General features: G+C 38.8%; 1 protein-coding gene across 21 annotated transcripts in view; it reads right to left on the bottom strand.

The window, feature by feature from the left end:
- Positions 1 to 21,132, bottom strand: part of LOC121428589 (voltage-dependent calcium channel type A subunit alpha-1-like) — a 203,248-nt gene that overhangs the window by 143,777 nt on the left and 38,339 nt on the right. For 20 of the 21 annotated variants that reach the window (XM_041625320.1, XM_041625319.1, XM_041625321.1 and 17 more), the window contains exons 4-7: positions 18,723 to 18,862; positions 8,399 to 8,514; positions 6,330 to 6,491; positions 4,373 to 4,563 (exon numbers count right to left, since the gene is read on the bottom strand). In XM_041625320.1, the coding sequence (XP_041481254.1) occupies positions 4,373 to 4,563; positions 6,330 to 6,491; positions 8,399 to 8,514; positions 18,723 to 18,862 (609 nt within the window). Of the gene's footprint in view, positions 1 to 4,372; positions 4,564 to 6,329; positions 6,492 to 8,398; positions 8,515 to 10,124; positions 10,217 to 18,722; positions 18,863 to 21,132 lie in introns of all 21 variants that reach the window. The other variant, XM_041625326.1, reaches the window with a different exon arrangement.

Here is a 21,132-nt window from a genome sequence, read left to right as displayed (position 1 = left end):
ATATCGTGTAATCTTGTAATGACAACATCGTTTTTGTTACCAAAATGAATTATTTTCATTTTCGGAAATACGAACCTTATTTAATTTTCGGATTAACGAACCTTATTTTGTTTTCGGATTAACGAACCTTATTTCGTTTTCGGATTAACGAACCTTATTTCTTTTTCGGATTAACGAACCTTATTTCGTTTTCGGATTAACGAACCTTCGGAATTACGAACCTTATTTCGTTTTCGGATTAACGAACCTTCGGAATTACGAACCTTATTTCGTTTTCGGATTAACGAACCTTCGGAATTACGAACCTTATTTTGTTTTCGGATTAACGAACCTTCGGAATTACGAACCTTATTTCGTTTTCGGATTGACGAACCTTCGGAATTACGAACCTTCGGAAATACGAACCTTCGGAATAACCGAACCTTCGGAATTACGAAGCTTCGGAATTACGAATGTATGCGCCTGCACATAATGACATAAGTAATAAACTTTATAGGCTGCAGTAAAAAAACACCTTTTTTACCCCTGAATCACAGATCTGTCAAAAAAAACGTCATTCAAAACAAAACATGAAACAAAATTATAATGAAAGGTGATTTTGTAAATCCATGGACAAAAAGTTCCATTAAATGCAAAGAAATGTCGATTATGATTCTACAATAGGCCTTCTTATGGTTCTGGCATGTATTGCACACACTCAAAGGTTAACTTACACTTCTTAGGTCAAACTAGCTGAATTACAATGTGGTTGGTGGTCTTCAAAAGTGGGGAAAACCAGTCCAATTAAATGCTCTCCCCAAGTACCCATATTTTGCATTTGGGTTTTTATTTTTGATTCTAGCATAAGAAATTCAATTAAACACTGCCTTAATCAAAACCAACAAACTTGTCATTTGTCATTTCAAGGCTTAATTCACTCATTATCCCAACAGAATGGACATCACTCATTGACCGAGGCAATGAAAGTTCACCTTCGATGACGGTTCACCTTCAACGAGTTCCGTCGCTGACATTTTCAGCTGACAGATTGCACTGTTAGAGCTGACAGGTCAGCTGCAAAGCGCATCACTTCAAGAACGGCAAGGGCTGCTACATACTCTAACAATGTTTATCCACTGTAAGGCATTCCAGGTAGTTTCCACTTACGCACAGCAAATTTCAACAAGATAAACAGGGAGGTGGCAAGCTACTGGTGGCTATCACCGTGGAAATGAATTGTCAATGGGCAGGCTCCCATCCAACGAGCAGAATGAAAACATTGTAATGTAGCTTACTGAAAATGAAGTTTAAAGGACAAGTCCAACCAAACAAAAAGCAGATTTGAATAAAAACAGAAAAATCCAACAAGAATAATGCTGAAAATTTCATCGAAATCGGATATAAAGTAAAATAAAGAAAGTTACATTTGAAATGTTTGCTTAATTTCACAAAACAGTTCTATGTACATCCTGGTCGGTATGCAAATGAGGGAACTGATGACATCACCCACTCACTATTTCTTTTATATTTTATTATATGAAATATTTTGTCCTCATTACGATGTAAAATAAAGTTTTATACCTCCCTGAACATGTGGAATCATAATTGTTTTATCATTTTATGGTTCTGTCATATTGGTCACTATTGTAAAATTTGTAAAAAGTGAAATATTGTACAATTCAAACAATAAAAAGCAAAAGAAATCGTGAGTGGGGACATCATTGAATCTCATTTGCATATCACTGAAAAGTATTTATACAATAAATGTTTTGTGAAAAATAAGCGAAACTAGAAAAGTATGATAACTTTCTTATTTTACATCTGATTTTAATAAAGTTTTCAGTGTTATCCTTCTTTACAATTTTACACTAAAGATTCAAATCAACATTGTTCTGGGGTTGATTTGACATTTAACTGATAACACTGAACCTACATTTAATTCACCAACCAATCTACAACTCAAGATATCTCAATACTACACAAAGCTTGTCAAAATGGCAAATCTGACAATGATTTCATTTCCTTGCCATGATTATTCCTTAAATCTGTATGTACAAGCTTCTTTTTGTTTCTTATAGTACTGGTAGTGGCAGTACTGGTACAAAACCAATTTCATGATTGTGCATGATTTTATGCTTGTCATACTGGAAATGTTTTCTGGCTTTATTTTCAGATGTTTAATTTCAGAACTATTTGATGATTTTTTTTGTCATGACTTAACAAAAAATCATTAGCAATAAAAAAATTGGAAAACAAAAAGTATAGAAATTTTAAGCACTGAATACAATAAACAGGTATTGCCAAATTCACCGAAGGAAACATACAGGATAAAAGAGATAAAGAAATATCAGCTTGTAATCACATAAAATACAACCCAGTAAAGACATCAACATGTCTATTAGACCTCATACATGTAGGCATCATGTCAAAGTCAGAGCAGCATCTTTCCTGCGAAAATCATCTACTTTTATCATAGACCAGTAATATACAGTGCGTCCAAGAAAAAAAGGAAACCGGAATTCCCATGTCTTTTTTCTTCAAAGGCAAATGAATAATGATATCTCATTTAAATCATCATATAGTTCAATTATTCCTCTACACTTTGATACAATATGTGATAAACACTTCACGCAACTTAGACAAGATTGGTTTGTGATACAAGAGCCGTGTTTAATTCGACGATTGACTCATCAGCATTTCTTTTGTATTCTTTGTCAAGTTTCTCTCACTGATCCCTGAAATGATAGTCCATTCATATTCTTACGCAAGTTTCTGCGCAGAATGTTTCTGATAGGCCTCAATATTTATTGTTTGTAACCTATCATCTGTGAATGATTTGCTAAGCTGTTGGGTCTCACAGCAAAGATGAGATTCCACTCAAATATCAAAGTATCAAATCCATAGCTAAAAAAGTTTAATAATTGTAAAATTTATCACTGAAAACAGGTTTCCTCTTTTGTAGGATGCTCTGAATAGTACAGGATGTGCAAGAAAAAACCCCCCACAAAATGTAGCAACTTTGTAGCAGGTTTCCTGACGTGGCACCGACTTTTGGCAAGATGTCCTTACTGAACTTTGTATTTGATTGAATAGCTCCTCCCCATTTTTTTAACTGTAGTACTTAAGAGTGCATCAAATATGTCTGCATAAAGCCATGTATATGATTCAACAAACCAAAATATGACATTGATATCATAAATCCTACTTTTAGACAAAATATTTCATATTCTTCATATATTTATCAGGTGACTCTAACAAGACTTCTGCAGCAGTGATCATACAGATAAATGTATGCTTGCATTTCTTTTGACATTAGGAAAAATATACTCACTAGAATCATTTCGTATTCATCAATGTTTAGACAATAAATCAAACATAAAAAACTGCATTATGGTAGTGAAGTGGATGGTATGATATTCATTGATATCAGAAATGCGTGCATGCCAATACGTATCATGGCTAGTTGTAACAAAATTAAAATGAATTAACTTGTTGACGACTGAATTTTGAATCCCGTATTCCCTACAGCAATCATCAGTAGTGACGACAGATTAACAGGCATAGAATGAAGGTGCCTTTCAATTTAAAATGCTTCCATACATGCAAATTCAAGGATATCTTGCTGCATTACAATTGTACTGTAGCCAGAGAATTGTAATCAAATGAGTCATTATTTCCAAATATATATTTGTTTTACTTACCTAGATCATGTTCGAAAATTAAGGCACATACAATAAAATCTGTATATGTTTTGAAAGACTATAACATTACATTTTATACATTGTATATATACATTAAGTATATATGTATGTATAAGTCATTCTTGACTCTTGCTTCCTTTCTGACAATGTAAGGAAACTCACTTACATGTACACTGCTGAAGCCAGGTGACATAAAAGACATGTCTTGGAATAACCAACAAACTTTGATGACAGCAGACATTTGGTGGCAGCGGTGGGATAAAAATATCCCTTCTAATACTTACCCATGTATTTAAATTTGTGTTAGTAAATTTCAAGATTACTAGGTATAAAGCATTATTTAACTTCAATCTGCAAGATGCAGCTCAGTTTGGAATTGATGAGTTTTCCAATTCCAGTTGAACTGGATGACGAAGAATGAAATCCGACGACCTTGTATCAAAATTTTGCAGTCGGATCCTGCTCTCGTACTCTTCCTTTCTACATATCCCATTTCTTTGCTGTACAAAATGACAGAAGATCTGTGATGCTGATGTGAACTCCTGGGTAAGGCACCGTTGAATACACCAAATGAACACTCAATAGGCTAAATTACCGCTTATTTCTGCCAGTCTTCACCAAAAACATTGCTTTCCCTGTACAAAAGAGTGGATTTCCATACACAAACAAGGCAATTCCTTGGCACTACTTACATTATACATGATGTCCGTCCATCCTTCCATGGTAATACATTGGAACACAGTTAACATAGCAAACAGCATGTTGTCAAAGTTTGTTATTCCAAAATTTGGTCCTTCCCAATACGTTGTGCAATTTTGATTTTCCCCACATTGCCTGTTTCCACACACTTGAGGTTCATCCTCTGCTAGCTCATTGGTCACGACTGAAATGGGAAAAAATAAAACAAATAATGATATCTCATGACCATAAGAAATTCTAACCACATCAGCTTTTGTAACTTTTCATAATCATTTTTAAGTAGAGTTTCCTGACCACTATGATGCAGGCCTGCTATCCTTCTAACAACAAAAAGGAAGTATTCTTAGAAGGAAAAAAAAGGTATGTTTTGACAAAAAAGAGCATTTTTAAAGATTTGTCTCAACGGAACAATTGGCAGCCTGTTGTAGTGAGATTGGTGAAAAATCATGTGAAATGACTCTACTTGAAAACTTGATAATTCAACCTTTTAAGCATTCTTTTCATGCAACAAGTTACTGGCCCGACAGTGATTTTTACCAGTCATGGCCCGTTGGACCAGCGCTAGTGTTGTGCACTGTGTATAACACATACTCCATGATCAGAAAAAAAAGTAACAAATTATACAAAAAAAGTATTGGCGTATTCATAGCAAAAAAGAGGAACAAACACTCTAAAAAGGGAATGGTTTGCATGTCTGATGATGCAATCTAGGTTATAAAAAACACACATGGGAATATTCTCTATGGCAAGGATATCATTTTGGTCAGGCTTCATAGGAGTGAGAGTTGTCGTACATGTACATATGTGACCTGCCACCCAAAAACCAACAATAAGTCAACCAAATTGAATATTGATATTTTTATTGAGCATGAAAATTCATTTCCTAAGCTTTGAAGTGATATAAAATATGTTGAAATTGACCATCAATAACCATTACAAGTACTTGATTGAATGCAGAGAAAATTCAGCAAGAGCTTATAAAAACAAGGTTTGAAGTTGGGGTTCACTCAACCATGAGATGTGCACACTGTGTAATCTCGGTGAAACTTCCAAGTCTTAGATACAGCGTGTCTCTTTGGATGAATCTTTTTCTTTTGACTCAAGGAACATTTGTGCCAAGTGGGACATTTGTACTAAAAAATGCAGCGTTCACCCCTTTTTTTGCAGTTAACAAGTCTACTAGGATGAAGAAGACAAGGACGTGGCCATGGAAGATTATCTATTGTGGGGGTGCTGTGTCAATGCTTTGCACCCCCAGTAACAATCCTGTGTGGATAGGTCCCTGGAAGAAGACTTTCAGATAAGCTATTTTTTAATTTTTGGATTTTGGAAACTAAATTTCTATTTTGGCTATTGACAGAGAACCTTACCTGGTGACTTATTGGTGGTTTTGGGGTGGTAAGTCACATATTTATTTTCACATTAGTTACTGATTTGTTATTCACTGACTCTTGTCTACATTTGAATGTGAAAATTAATTACAAATATAAATCAGAAAAGTAGATTGTACCATGAATTTCTGTTTCTATTTCAAATTCAAGAAGGGTTCCAAAATCATATTTAAGGGCAAATAATCAGTGGGTTCTGAATATTTTCAATTTCAGATATTTTATTACATAAACCTTATGAAACTCACTTCTAAAATTACTTCTTTTACACAACAAATGTTTCAAAACTTAATCACAAATTTTGAAATGAATACTCTAGATTTATCAAAACCTAAAACTAGATTTTTAGTAAGACCTTTACATCATAAAACATGATATATATTTTTAGAATATTTTGATATGTGAAAGTATTCTGAAACGAGAATTTCATGACTAGCACAACATTTCAAACTGAATTATTGTAAATGATTTGTGAACTTTTTCTAAGCCTTCAATTATTTCCTGAAAAAATAATTTTCAAACCTAGGAAAACACTATCACCGGGAAAAGTGTGAATACATACCTCCAGCTACTGGATCGTATACAAAGCATGTGCGATGGAATTTTCCCATGAAAAACTCCATACCGGTGATGGCAAAGATGATGATTACAAAGAGAATGAGTAAAGTGATTTGAAGGAGAGGGGCCATAGCTCTGATGATGGATTTCAAAACAACTTGGAGACCTGTGGAATGAAAATATAATAAAATGAGCATAGGCCACTCACAGCAAACCCAAAGATGTCTTTAAAATACACAAATATCATAGTATTGTAAATTCCCCTCAACACAGATATCATGGAATTAATTGTTTATTTACCTTAATAGAAACAATTAGCCATATTCAGGAAACTATTATTTAAACTAAAATGTTTTGTTGTTGAAACATTTAGGAAAATTGTATATGTATAACAACCATCATACTTTTTAAGCATTGCATGATGATTATGAAATCACATTATTTGAAGCATACTAAGAGGGTGATGCAAGAAAATATCTGCAATCAATTGCAAATATTCTGTTGCAATTTTACAATTGAAAGATCAATTTTAATTGTAGCAGATCATATTACACTGCTTGTTTCAAGAAGTAGATTTGAAATCAATTGCAAATTCGCAACTAATTTGAAAACTTATGATTGATATAGGGACAAAAAAAACACTTGCAATCAATCGCAAGTTTCTTGCAACACCCCCTATTAAAGAAGGAATTTCATGAAAACATCTAGCCAATAAGATACAATGATTTCAGTAGCTTGTAACATAATTAAGTGAAAAGCACAAGTTTCAAGAAATTGTTCACTGAAAAGCTAAGCCAAGGACAATATATGGAATGCATTAATCCTTATCCTGATCACACCTCAAATGGCAACCATAAATTGATTTCAGATATATATTTCAAAAAAATGCATGAAGCACTTACTTACCTTTTACCTTTTCATTCTTTTATTTTACTAAACTGAAAAAATAAGAATGGGTAACTTTTCTAGATTTTTTTTGTAAACACTATATTCATTTGTGGAATTCCATGCTATAGACGCTGTATTACCTGGTAATTGGAAGAATAATTTTATTTATATTTTTGTTTATTTTTGGTGGAACTACTCCAATACAACTTGCAACTTGAAACAAATTGATTTGATATGAAAGACTGCACAAGCATGCCAAAATGTTAAGTTATAGATGCACAGTGCTGGTTAAGACCATATTCCATATTTTTAATATGAAATTGATAACTGAGGGTGAAAACAGGGAAAAGACTTGCACAATCAGTGGGGTTTTGTTCCATATTTCCTGCCAAGGTTTAATATGATTTGACCCAATCATACAGTATTGCTTTGTCTATTCTCTTGTGCTTATTGCACAGGATTCATGGAAATTTGCATATCCAGAATATAGCGATCAAAAACCTAAAGGGGGTTGATCAGAGCATCACATCCCCAGACAACAATATTCCTTTATCTCTCCACCTTCCCTTAATTGGGTAACCAACAATGTGAATCACCTTTAAAGGGCAAGTACACCCTGACAAAAAGTTTATTGTAAAATTAAAAGAAAAAAATAATAAAAAAATATTGGTGAAGGTTTGACGTAAATTTTTGATTTGTGCAGCTTCCCATGTATCATGAACAAAAATATAAATGAAATGTCATTTTCTCAAAAACTTATTCATATTTCTTATTTTACCTTCAGTACATGTATATCAACAGAAATATTATTTCACACCCGCTCCTGAAAAAATGAAAATTTTAGTCATCATGAACCATTAAAAATTGATATTTCTGTATGTTATTTTACATCACATATGAGGCAACTGCTCGTATATGATGTCACAAATCAAAAACTTCTTATTACTTCTTCAATCTTTGATGGATTTTCCTCAAATTTTAAACAATATTTTTTATTGTTTCCTGCAATTTTTATGACAGATTTTTCGTCGGGGTGAACTTCCCCTTTGAAATGGTCACTATACTTGGTATTTCAGATTACTAGTGTTAAGGGTCTAAACACTCAGAATGAGTGCCCCCCCCCCTTCTTCCAGGCAACCAACACTGTTCATCATACTTGCATTTGTTAGTAAAGTCACAACTTACTTGGGATACCAGATACTAGTTTTAGAGGTCTCAACACTCTGACTGCTCGCAAGGTCCTCAGATCAAAGCCACCCCCTGCTTGGCTAGCATTACTCGCTTCTACTACTGATACAGTACTGGAATATCAAACACAAGTTCACAAAGATATCACAACCACCATCATCATTGTTATTACAATACTACCATACTTTGGCCAAAGGAAGCAAGTTACAAAAGTATCATTTGTTGTAAATGAGCAATGTGTGTTTGTCATAGCGTCAATTCATATTTTCTTCAATATCTTTCCATAAAACAATAATTTCTTCACCAAATTTTGCCTGAACATGCTACATAAAAAGGGTGTTTCAGAAATGATAACTCAAATTTTACTGATGTGTCACTTGCTTCCTTTTGCCAAAGTTGGGCAGAATAGTCATGTTGTTAGGATTAGATCACGCTACCAACATGGTATTCATTAGGACAATACAACAACAGAAGTCATTTTGAACAAATATTAATAGGAAGAAACATTACTCATTTGAAATTTGTTACAAATCGGAGTAGAAAATTATCAAATTGCACTCTAATTCTGCCATATTTTATCAACAGTATCTTTATAATGAATTCATAATACTTCCAAATCCTGTAGCATTCTGATTTCATTGCTTTGTTCTTTATATTTTAGTTGTTTATTCAACTAAAGTTGATAATTATAAGCTTTGATTCTTGGTCTAATGAAAATATCAGCAAAATGTTTGATGAGTCAATGAAAGTAGATATAAATATTCTTCATAAAAGGAATAGGAATGGTAATATTTTATGCACATAAATTTGATGGGTATTATTATAACAAACAAAACAACAGAAATTTTTCAGAAATTGTTATTTTCAAAAGAGGACCAAAAATGTACTGGAGATCATTTCACAAAATTATATTTGCCTCAAGAACATGCACAGACATCCGTATTGTAATAAACTATGTCAGGCCTATGTATGAGATGTCACTGAATTTGTTATTTTGATAGTTCCATGAAACCGTTCCCAAATTATCATAAATTCACCAACTATCTCAGTAATCAATACAAGGTCATGACCACTTTCTAGTCATATTTATAGCAAATGCACATAAAAGAGGAATATTAACAAAAAGAAATAACTATATGAAGGTGAAATGGGGACACATCTTCAATATCAATATTCAAAATATTTATAAAACTTTGGACAGGAAAATAACAAAATTGTCAGAAATTAGTTATCGGGAAACTATCATTAGGGATACAGTTAGTTCAAAGTTATAAACAGTATCGATACATTTTAAGTATGGTATTTCGTATATTGATATTATTCTGTTTGAATAGTGATCTAAAAAAAAATTGTGATTATCAAAAATTTCCCTGAAACCCCCTCTAAACCATCATTCCTCATGTTTCTTGGGGGTTTCTAGCATCTTGTCAGGAACGATTAATAAAAATTCTTGGCTTTAAAAACATTTAGAGTCACACATTTTATTCTTAACCTCTACAAATGACGAATGATTACATATCTTGATGTTGTTAAATTACGTTTAAACATTAATGTTATCATTAAATATAGCTCACAACAGGCGGGATCCGCCAGTGGCTCACAATATACTTTATTTTAGGGCTCAGGAGGTTAAAATACTGAACAAAATATGATACAAATCTGCAATTTAATGTCCAAATATTGACCAATACAAGACCAAGAGCACTAGACCATCGCTACTCACTAGGAATATTTGAGACCAACTTAAGTGGTCTCAGAACCCGTATAGAACGTATAGCGGGTTGGTCAAGTGAAGGTTCTATTATGCTAGCTATGCTGTTTATTTACAAAGCAGAGAACAGCCAAAGGTCCCATATCCAAATTTTGACAGATATAACAAAAATAGAAGAAAAAAAATATGGTTTAATATTCACGCCGAGTTAGAAAATGTTCTTTTAGATATTTTTTTTACTTCTCTCAATATACCGGAATAGCTTTCCATATTTTCATACATTAAAGTTTCTTTTATTCACCATGAGCACCAAAAGGTGGACCTGTGCGCTATAAAATATAAGTAACAAAGTTAGACACTGTTAGGAATATTAATTTTGTTTTTCATTATTAATTTTTTGAACTTTCTCAGTTTAAAATCAAGAATATGGATTACACTTTGAATTTAAAGAGGGTTTCAGTGGATGAGATATAAATTTTGAACTGTTCATTCAAATCCATCACTAGCTGAAATAATAATATTTTTCATCAATATTGCCTATAAAATCAGTACAGTAGCACACTCATTCAATGAACAAGGTTATGATATAATAACCTTGTTCTCAGTTTTATCTCCATGTGTGGCAAAATAAGGGTGGCAATGTTTGGCTAATTTTTTCTTTTTGTTTGGGGCAAATGATTGATGTTTTTACACTGACAGTTTCCATTACACCTATTATTCATACAAATTGGCTCTTATTTAAATTTGATACTTTAAATAATTTTTTTCTTAATTAAAAATAGAGATAAAAAATGAAAATTTTCTTGCCATATTAATTTCCACCAATAGAGGGCGTACACAAAAATATGCCCAAAATTCAAGTTTTTGAGCGCTCTGGTGAATACAAAAATTATTCCCAAGTTACTAATGAAAAATAAATTGCAACTGTATGGAAATTAGTAATTTTGGTCACAAAATATGAAAATACTTACCTGATTTTCTTATTTACGAGATAACTCATACATCTACTTGATTTGCTAGTTCAGCCCTCTGGACTGCCATACCCGAATAGAACTCCCAAGGATTTAAAAAGCGCGAGCGCGCCCTCTCCCGTTCAGGCTTACTACCCATGATCACCGCGCAACTAGCGTCCATCTTCCTCACCTTTCGCAAGCCCATACGTTGAAACATGTTGCTACGCAAGGCGGAGGGTCGGTGGGAGGGTATCAAGTAGATGTATGAGTTATCTCGTAAATAAGAAAATCAGGTAAGTATTTTCATAATTTACTTCAATAACTCCATACATCTACTTGATTTGCTAGACCAGCACGGACTCAAACCGTAGGGAGGCATGTTTTCAATTGTAAGCCTAAGAAAATTTAAAAGAAAAAACAAAAACAACGAAATTTAGGGAGAGGGGGAAAAAGCCGCAGCTGCTTTAAGCGCCGAAGCAGCAAATCTCGCCTCGCTGGACGGAATGTCCTTCAAGTAGAAAGAAGTGAAGGAGTTAGTTGAGCGCCAAAAGGCGGCCCTCAAAAATGTCCTCGAGAGGAATGCCCTGTATACTCAGGAATACTAAGTATCATGGGCCCTCGGCCTTGTGTCAGGAGAACAACATCACCTGCTGACTAGAGCGTAAGAATCGAAATTTGTTGAAAATTTCAACAAGAATCGTGATCGGAAAACTGAAGCTTTTAAGGCTCAGTAAGTGATCAATCGACCAACCTGAGAAGGCGAGATATCTCAGAACCCCTACCGAAATTTAAGCGTGCCGCTTGCTAGTAACTAGCATGCGACTAGCAGGGCACTCGCTTAATAAGCGAGTGCATGCTAGCGAACAGTCCCTGCTCGCTAAAAGATCGCTTAACTATTACTCTGCACGCATATCACACGCTTATTAAGCTAACCGCATGCTAGTTACTAGCATGCCGCAAGCTTGCGCAAGCTAGTCGCACGCTTCCCGCAAGCTTGGAAATTTCTGTAGGGGAAGCCTCCGCGTGGGAGAAAACGCCCAGAATTCGATATCTGTCTCAAATGCGTGAGGGCAGAAATCTGCAGAATTCTGATAGAGAGCTGTGGTAAAAAGTTACTAGCGGTCCGAAGGGGACCAGGAACGACGGAGAGTAGGGATTTAGGAAGAAAACCACTCGTAAGGCAGACAAGGGTCGAGAAAGCGACTGAGTGCCATCCTGTTAATAAGGAATGCCGCGGACATGTTGCCTATGTAGAATAGAGCAGTCTGGTCAAAACAGCTCAACCGGGCGTGTCAGGGATACAGCGCGGTACACATCACGACAAAAGTGTGTTAGACCGAGTGATCGAGAGAGAACTCAGGATCCCCTTTCTCCCATACTGATTGAAGCACCCATCTGAGGGTGCAGTGCCCGCGGTGGAAGAGGTGGCTTGGCTCAAGCCACCATCGCCGAGAGAGCCCGTGAGGCTAGGCTGCGATGGCTGTCCGCTGGGCGGGGGAATCCCTAGCAGCAGCAAGTGTACGCCAGAGGGAGCTGGCGAAAAAAAATCTGTCACGATATTACGTGTAAACGACCATCAAGAGATGCTCTAAACGAACAGACATCGCCAGATATGATACCTCAACCGTTACATTCCCAACGGAATCGAATGAGGTAGCAACGGCCCTGTCCTATCAAGTTAGGGACGGAAACTGGCTAAGAGTGTCGAAGTCCTCGCTTGAAGAAACAAGCGAAGGAGACTTGAGGAAGTAATCACAAAATTTCCATCAGTCTGCGGTGAGAACCACTTGTTTATGAAAACAGTCACAAGGCCTGTTTCTCAGGTGATCGTAAGAGCGAGCACCGCCGGCGCCGGTTGCGGCAGCGTGGAACAGTCCGATATCGGTAAGATAAGGAGCTCCAAAAAGCTGCGGGGGGGGGGGCGGCAAAAATGACGCCCTAAGCAGCGGGGGATGAGAATCTAAATTTCTAAAAGAAGAACTCCAGTGAAGTAAATCACTTACATGGAGAGGCTCATCCACAGTCGGCCCGAGAGAAGGCGGGTCGTAGTGATCGTGGTTAGGAAGGCATAAGCATACATCCATCCACTGTTACATCATCCTCGGTCGTGCGGTGACCCTGGCCACATGCCTTGCATGGAAGGAGGATGAAAGCAGCATGCGGGGCGACTCGAGTGTGCCGTGAAAAAATTTCTAAGAAAGAAGCCGATTCGACTAACGGGCACGGTAAAGACATCCACCGTAGACCACTCCGCACAAGGAGGGAGCGGCGGAGACGCCCGCAAGATTGACCCACATAGAGGGCAGTCTATAAGATAGACAGTTAGAGCTCGACCGATGGTCTGGCGGTGTACAGTTTGGTGTGAACTCGCCGACCCGGTACGGTGGGTGTGCCCAGAAAGTAGGCATAGAATGCCGACAGAGAATCCTGGGGCTTTAAACAAGTTTGAACGCACGTACATAGCCAACAATCTCATGAGATGTACGGCGGTTACTTTCCTCCGAGATGATGTTTACCCAACCGGGAAAGACTCGGGGAACAGCTGTGAATGTCAACAGGAGGGATATCTAGCATATGAAAAGCTGATTCCTTCCACGTATTCGGTGCGGGTGCTGCCGGCGGTGTCCGGGGGGACGACCGGTGATGGCAGCTCGGGCAGGGTTCGTACGAGCCGCCCGAATACGAGACAAATAGGTTAACATAACCATAATGCATCGGGTGGTGAAGGCATAGCGATTATTAAGCACAGGAGAACTTTTAATCGCCGTGACATTCAGATCCGATATACATACTCATAAGCTCGGAGAGCTATGAGATAGTGAGACATACCGCTGAGCGGTGATGGTGCTCATATCAGAGTCGCCCTCTCTTCAGCGGCGATCGCTGGAGAACGGGTGTCTGTACTATAGCCCTGACTCTGGCGTTGCAAGGGTAGGAGCTAAGTAAGACAGGGCACCCTTACTTTCGAATAGAAAGTGAGGTTCAGGCCAGAAAAGCGACGGTCCCGTCGCCTGGGCGGACGGTCCGCGGACGTGATAGGTTGTCCTCTCAAAGCAGCCAAACATTCTCACGAGAGAAGTGCGGCATGCGGTATGTAAGAGATTCATACCTCCAATCTACGGGCCCGCTTAGGGGGAAGAATGGAGAGGGTTACCGCTGAAGGAGTCGTCGCCGTATGTGAGCTTGACGTAGAGGGCGAATTCGGGAGTACCTGCATAATAATCGCCCCCCCCCCTGCCTCTGCCTTCTCGCTAGCCTCGAGAGGCTTGAAAATTTCGAGACGGCGGCGCCGGAGCCTGGCGCTTCCGGGCAGCAGCAGAGCGGGGGTGGGTTTACACCCACGGAGCTGGCGGCTTCCTCGTCGTAGGAGCCGCCTCGTCTAGAGCGACCCCGTCACTCTCCGAGACCCCCAATTCGGCCGATTGAGCTCGGAGCGCCTGAAGAGGCGGGGCGAGAAAATATGGACTCCCTTGCTTCATCAATACCCCCGCTCGGAGGGTAGATGAGAGGTAGATACTTGTCAAGCAGCGCCTGAGCGCTTACTGAAAAGTCGCCCGCGGGATAGGGGTTGTCCTCGTAAAGGGAGTCTCGCTCTATGGACTGAACCGGGGGGTTGTCCAGTAAGCGCCGGGGTGGCCCCGCGTGTCGGCTGGGACACGTGCTCTGAGATCGACGAAAATGCTGGAAAGCACACGCGATCTTGGGGCACCCGGTTAGTCGGTGCACTGGCTGGCGATTTAACAGAATCGCTCGAGGATTTCCCGGGTGTCTGGTGGTTATTGCCCACTTGTCTCGCTTGATGCTCAGGGGCATCAGCGGGGTGAGTAGACGTCGAGGGTGGGGTGAACCCGCACTACTCGAAAGCAGAATGTAGCAGCATGAATAGCTGTGACATCTGACCACCGACACAAGGGTCTGAAGGAGGGACGCCCATGGCAACAGGGCTGGCCGACCTCACCTTCGACCTCTTCTTCTTCGCGGCCTCCGCCGGTGTGGCCGGGGCAGAAGAAGGCACAAGAGGCACGGGTGATTTCTTACGATTTGCCGCCCCTGGCAGGGCGGCCGTCAACAACGAAACTTCACCCGAATCTGACGGGGTCAGATTGTGGTCACAGTCTGATGTGTGACGCCTCTCGCGGTAGCAGAATGTAGCAGCATGAATAGCTGTAACATCTGACCACCGACACAAGGGTCTGAAGGAGGAACGCCCATGGCAGCAGGGCTGGCCAACCTCTCCTTCTTCTTCTCTTTCTGCGGGCTCCGCCGGCGTGGCCGGGGCAGAAGAAGGCATGAGAGGCACGGGTGATTTCTTACGATTTGCCGCCCCTGGCAGGGCGGCCGCCGACAATGAAACTTCACCCGAATCTGACGGGGTCAGATTGTGGTCACAGCCCGATGTGTGACGCCTCTCGCGGTAGCAGAATATAGCAGCATAACATGTATGACTGTAACATCTGGCCACCGATAAGAGGGTCTGAAGGAGGAATGCCCATGGCAACAGGGCTGGCCGACCTCTCCTTCGACCTCTTCTTCTTCTTCTTATTTTGCGGGCTCCGCCGGCGTGGCCGGAGCAGAAGAAGGCACAAGAGGCACGGGTGATCTCTTACGATTTGCCGCCCCTGGCAGGGCGGCCGCCAACAACGAAACTTCACCCGAATCTGACGGGGTCAGATTGTGGTCACGATCAGATTGTGGTTACAGTCTGTGTGACGCCTCTCGCGGTCAGGGGCTGGGCGATCTCTCCCGATGCTGTCAACGGAGGACGACTTATACGGCAGAGATCCTGACCTGTGCCGGGGGGAGAGAACCGCACTCTCCCTCCGGACTTCTGGTGACCCGGTAGCCGGTGGGTCGCATAGCCCTATGGGTGCTGCGGCGGCAGGACCTAGTTTAGGCTTGGAAGCCTTGGCTACCACTTTTTCCTTTGTCCGAGACCGTGGCACCACAGTCTTGGCCTTCCTTCTCTTAGCATCCGACCGCAAATTCGGAATGCTGATCGACGCACCCTCATACTCACCGCCGCTGGGCGCTCACCGCGGCGTCCCTCCTGCTCGCCTGGAGGCGGCCGACTTCTGTAACTTGCAATCGGGACGGTCCCCGTGGAGGGCACCAGGTCCTCTGGGGCTGTGTTAGTCCCATTCAAAGATACCTCTCTCTACCCTGAAAAAGGAAAAACAAGAATTTTTCTTTTTTTTTTTTTTTTTACAAAGATCTCGCTTAGATTAAAAGTGGAGACCGGAGTGGTCTTTCCCTCCTCCTAAAAGGAGTTTGTTTGAGCAAACAGAACAAAACAAGAGGGGAGGGGTAGGGAGGAAGAAGAACCTAAGAATAGGCTAGGTATCTGCCTGTAAGAAAATAAAAAGGAGGTCGGAGACTTTGAAAAAAGAACTCCTACAAGGTTCCCCTACTATATTCTCTTTTTTTTTTTGTGCCCGAAGGAAAAATTCGAAACAAAAATTCAAAAATGAATGCAAGTTCAGAAGAGAAAGAAGTTTCCACCTGCGAAGAAACACAAAAACAAGCATTTCAGAGCAGGAAGAAAAGGGATTGAGAGACAAATAATTCCTAGATAAGAGAAATTTTACGATAATTTCCAAGAGGAAAAAAAAAAAGTAACCTCCTGTGGAAAGGTAAAGAAATTCAGAACAGAAGGAGGAACGTCTCTAGTAACGATTCCAAGAGGAAGAACGACACAGTAAATCCTCAAAGGGAATCGTAGAGCCCGCCTGTCGAAATAAAAAAATATATAAGACTAGGAGGGAAGAGGGAATTGAACGAAGAAAACAATTCCGGGACAGGTCAAAAAAATTTCTAACAGGAAGGAGACCCCACCTGTAAAGAACAAAAATTTTTTTTTTTTTTTTTTTTTTTTTTTTTTTTTTTTTTTTTTTTTTTTTAGGGGGGATTGAATAACCAAACAATCATCAGGTATAATTGCGTAAGCCGAATTAAACAATCCCCGAAGCGTCTGTGAATAAAATATTAATCAAGAATTTTATTCAGAACAGAAAGGAAAAGGAATTGAGCTTTAGGATCCGCCTGTGAATAAAATATCAATCAAGAAATTTATTCAGAACAGAAGGAAAAGGAATTGAGCTTTAAGATCCGCCTGTGAATAAAATATCAATCAAGAAATTTATTCAGAACAGAAGGAAAAAGGAATTGAGCTTTAAGATCCGCCTGTGAATAAAATATCAATTAAGAAATTTATTCAGAACAGAAAGGAAAGAGAATTGAAGAATTAATCAATCAATAATCAATCGAAAATCTTAATAAATCAATTCCAGAAAGCAAGGAAGGAACAGAGTTGAAGATCCCAACCTGCAAAAAGAAATAACAATAACACCCTCGACAACAAAGTGTAGAGGCTGTCTAGAATTTAATTCAAAAACGGCACCAAAAGCCACCACGCTTTGAACGTGAAGAACAATAACCATGACAGGTGGTGAAGGCTTGCTGCCACGTAGGCAGGCCAAGCCCGGTGCCTCGCGAACGCGCTAGCGATGCGGCGCGACGAGAACTCAAACGTTAGAAAACAATTTAAGTGTCACCAAAAACACGTCTAAAAAGTCACGCCAAGTGTAAATTCTGAACACAATCTTACACACAAATGGAAAGATTGAAATTAAAAGGGAGAATGCACCACAGATAAGCGAAAATAATATACCAAAGCTCAAAAAGATTTGAGCTCTTAGGAGACTTATCTGAGCACGTCTTGACAGGTGGCTTGCCGAAAGCAAAAGAGGAAGATGGACGCTAGTTGCGCGGTGATCATGGGTAGTAAGCCTGAACGGGAGAGGGCGCGCTCGCGCTTTTTAAATCCTTGGGAGTTCTATTCGGGTATGGCAGTCCAGAGGGCTGAACTAGCAAATCAAGTAGATGTATGGAGTTATTGAAGTCACAAATGTGATATTTTAATGACTTTTTAAAGTGTGTGCTCTGGACAACATTGGCATACCATAGTCCTACCTGTAGATTCCCCACAGGCCAGGCAGGGTGGTAGCAGTGAACAAGTGCAGTAGCACCGCGGTGGCAAAATTTGCACCGAAACTTACAAAGTCTCAGCCCGCTCCATACCCACGATCTCCTGGTCAGCCTTCCGCAAAGATTCAGCATGATTCGGTAAAAATATCTTCCTACAAAAAAATCATCCCACTCCCATCCGAGGTATGAAATTACAAATGGACAATCAAAGCTGATTTCCGTTCTCCACATTTTTCACAGAATGTGACATCCAACCCCGCATCAAACAAAAGAAATTCACTTTCCAGTTCCCAATATAACAGACAATACAGACGACATGATCTCGCATACTATGGAACGCCAAAAAAAACTTGACATTTAACTGTAAAAACAATTTTTGCTAATTACGAATTGTGGTAACATCTTACCATTGCATGACTATCACTTTTGATAAAAACACGTATTTCACCAGTCGAAATAGTCTAATGTATCAAGATGCAACGTTGAAGTCACTATTATACATAAAAAGAGGTTGTCCTTGTACCAGTCTTAATTAATCAAGCCGAGGTTTTTTAAATAACCCATTTTTATTACCCCATTGGTAATAGGAATACTGTCTTTTAATTAGTGACGGGATATATAGTAGTGGGCTTTGAAATTCCTTTATAAATATTACAGAACTTTTCATACATACCCTGTGACTACAACTATGAAGTCCATGATGTTCCAGCCGTTTCGTAAATACGACTCTTCGTGAAGACAAAACCCTAGAGCTATGACTTTAATCGCAGCTTCCAAACAGAAGATGGCGAGAAAGTATATTTCAGTGTCTTCCTGCAACGAGAGAGAGAGAGAAAGAAAAGAAAAACATAGAGAAATAAGTATCAATAAGGAAAATCAGACATAACACAATACTTGGTTAGGTATTTTTTTCAGATAATGAGGATAGTAAATTTCAATCGTCTTATTTATTTATTTACTTATTTCTATTTATTTTTTAATTATTAATATTATTTTTTTTGGTGGGGGGGTGTGGATTTCAGGGTTTATAACCCTAAGGACACCCTTCCAACTTAAGTAATTCTGCACATGATTAGGTATGCAGATGGCACAGAGCCGGGGGTGGGGGCTTCAGCCCCTGTCTTTTGCCCCCCCCCCACAAAAAAAAAAAAAAAAAACTTTAAAAAACGTATACATTTCCATCTGATTGTAATCATTTTAGCATGGTTACCCCCCCCCCTTCAAAATCGCTCCGTGGCCACTGGTATAGATTTGGTTTATTTATACTTTATATCAAAACATCTTGCCCAACGTGGAAAACAAATGTATTTCTCCGTTCTTTGCAGATTAAACATAGATCTAATAATACTGCTGTTGTTTTTTTATATTTTACATGCAAATCTAACAAATGATTGAAAATCCACAACTTTAAGAAATACGATTCTAATCACATTTACCAAAAAATAAAAAATAAATCACTTCATGAGATCCAGTTATCATATAAGAACAACAAGTACGCAAAGGAAAAAAGGTTTTTTTTTCATTACCCAATGGTATAAGCTTGGTGACGTCAAATGCATCTAAGAATTTCGTTTTAACTGTATAGTCGCGCAGCATTGTATGGGAGAATAGAAACGTTGGTGGATATAATTCTTATATCTTCAAGGATAAAATCAGGCAGGTTTTCCTTAAAATACACATTTCATTCAGGATTTGAGACCTGGAAAGGTGGGTATTATGTTGATTTTAAGATCTAGATTGAGAAGAAAAGGTCTAAAGAATTACAATGAGAATCTATATTGATTTCTTTTCGCGCGATATTCTTTCACGATGACTATAGATTACGCAGTATGTAATGAATACAGTAAAAATGATGTGAAAATAATTTTAATGGCGGAAAAATCAGTACGAAATATACTAGTTAAATAGGTTTGAATGAAAGGAACTGCAAAATAGTGCGTGGGATAAAAATATGATAAAAAAGAAGTTTACAAATATCTTGCAAATGTAACAAATGATTTTTTTTAAATAAGAATTTCAAGGTGTACGTAGTGTAGGCGGATAGGAGTGAATACCCGAGTGAATCTTTGTTATTGAGTCCAAGTCAGAGTAATAGAATGGGAACAAAATTCTTTAAGAATAATCATGAAGGAAAAATTATATAATGCTGAAGGAAAGAGCAATCGAAAACATAAGCATATAAGAAAACAAGCGAAGACATGTAAGATAGAAGAGAAGAGAAGGAAATTGATGTATCCATTTTAATTCCTCAAAACTCCATTAAGATGCCGTGTTGATTAATCTTTGGGGTCAGGGGCGAACCCAGGATTTTCAAGGGGGGGACGGGCGGGCACATTTTCCCGAGAAAAATTTGACCAGAAAAAAAGATTTTCAGCCAAAATAAGTCATAATGTCCATGTAAAATTTGACAATCAAACAGGGGTCATCATTTGTGTTTCGACATATTTCTATTTAAAAAAACTGACAATGACTCTCAAGGGGGGGCACCACGGATGTGCCCCCTTCGATCCTCTACTGTTTGGAGTAACTTTTATTATATGAAATTTTACGTAGAAATTTGAGTAAGCGCAGGAAACCCTTAATGTATTACAGATCACTGAATAAATCACTTAAAACATGTGTAAGTTTGTGACAGTTGGTGTTATTGCATCCGTCCTTCGACTTGGCCAACGGAGTCTGATTAGAAAACGACAACGATCGTTTGGCGTCAGGGAGGACTGCGACCTGACATCATAAGACGGATAAAGCTTAAAAGGTCTTAAGATGCCCCAAAGCAAATCGATTCATTTTGATGCATCTCATATCTTGACGTTTAATCATAGATGTAAATTCATATAAATATCATAATTCTTGATCGTACAGCTTCGTACCTGCTACATATTTAGCACAATCCCTATAATTGCATTTTATGTGGTCTATAGTCAACAGATAACCAACATCCAATTTATCTCTATTGGGGTGAAATTGTACTTAGATGTCATCTTTATTGTGTTCAAAGTCACGTTTTGTGTGAACGCTATCAAGAGAACGTGCTTGAATTATAACAAATTCGTTCCCGACCAATCAAACTGCACGATATTATT

The sequence above is a fragment of the Lytechinus variegatus genome, chromosome 15, assembly GCF_018143015.1.
Source record: "Lytechinus variegatus isolate NC3 chromosome 15, Lvar_3.0, whole genome shotgun sequence".
In the NCBI taxonomy this organism is placed as follows: domain Eukaryota; kingdom Metazoa; phylum Echinodermata; class Echinoidea; order Temnopleuroida; family Toxopneustidae; genus Lytechinus; species Lytechinus variegatus.
Note: the sequence above shows the minus strand (reverse complement) of the source record. Positions and strands in the feature narration are given on the sequence as shown.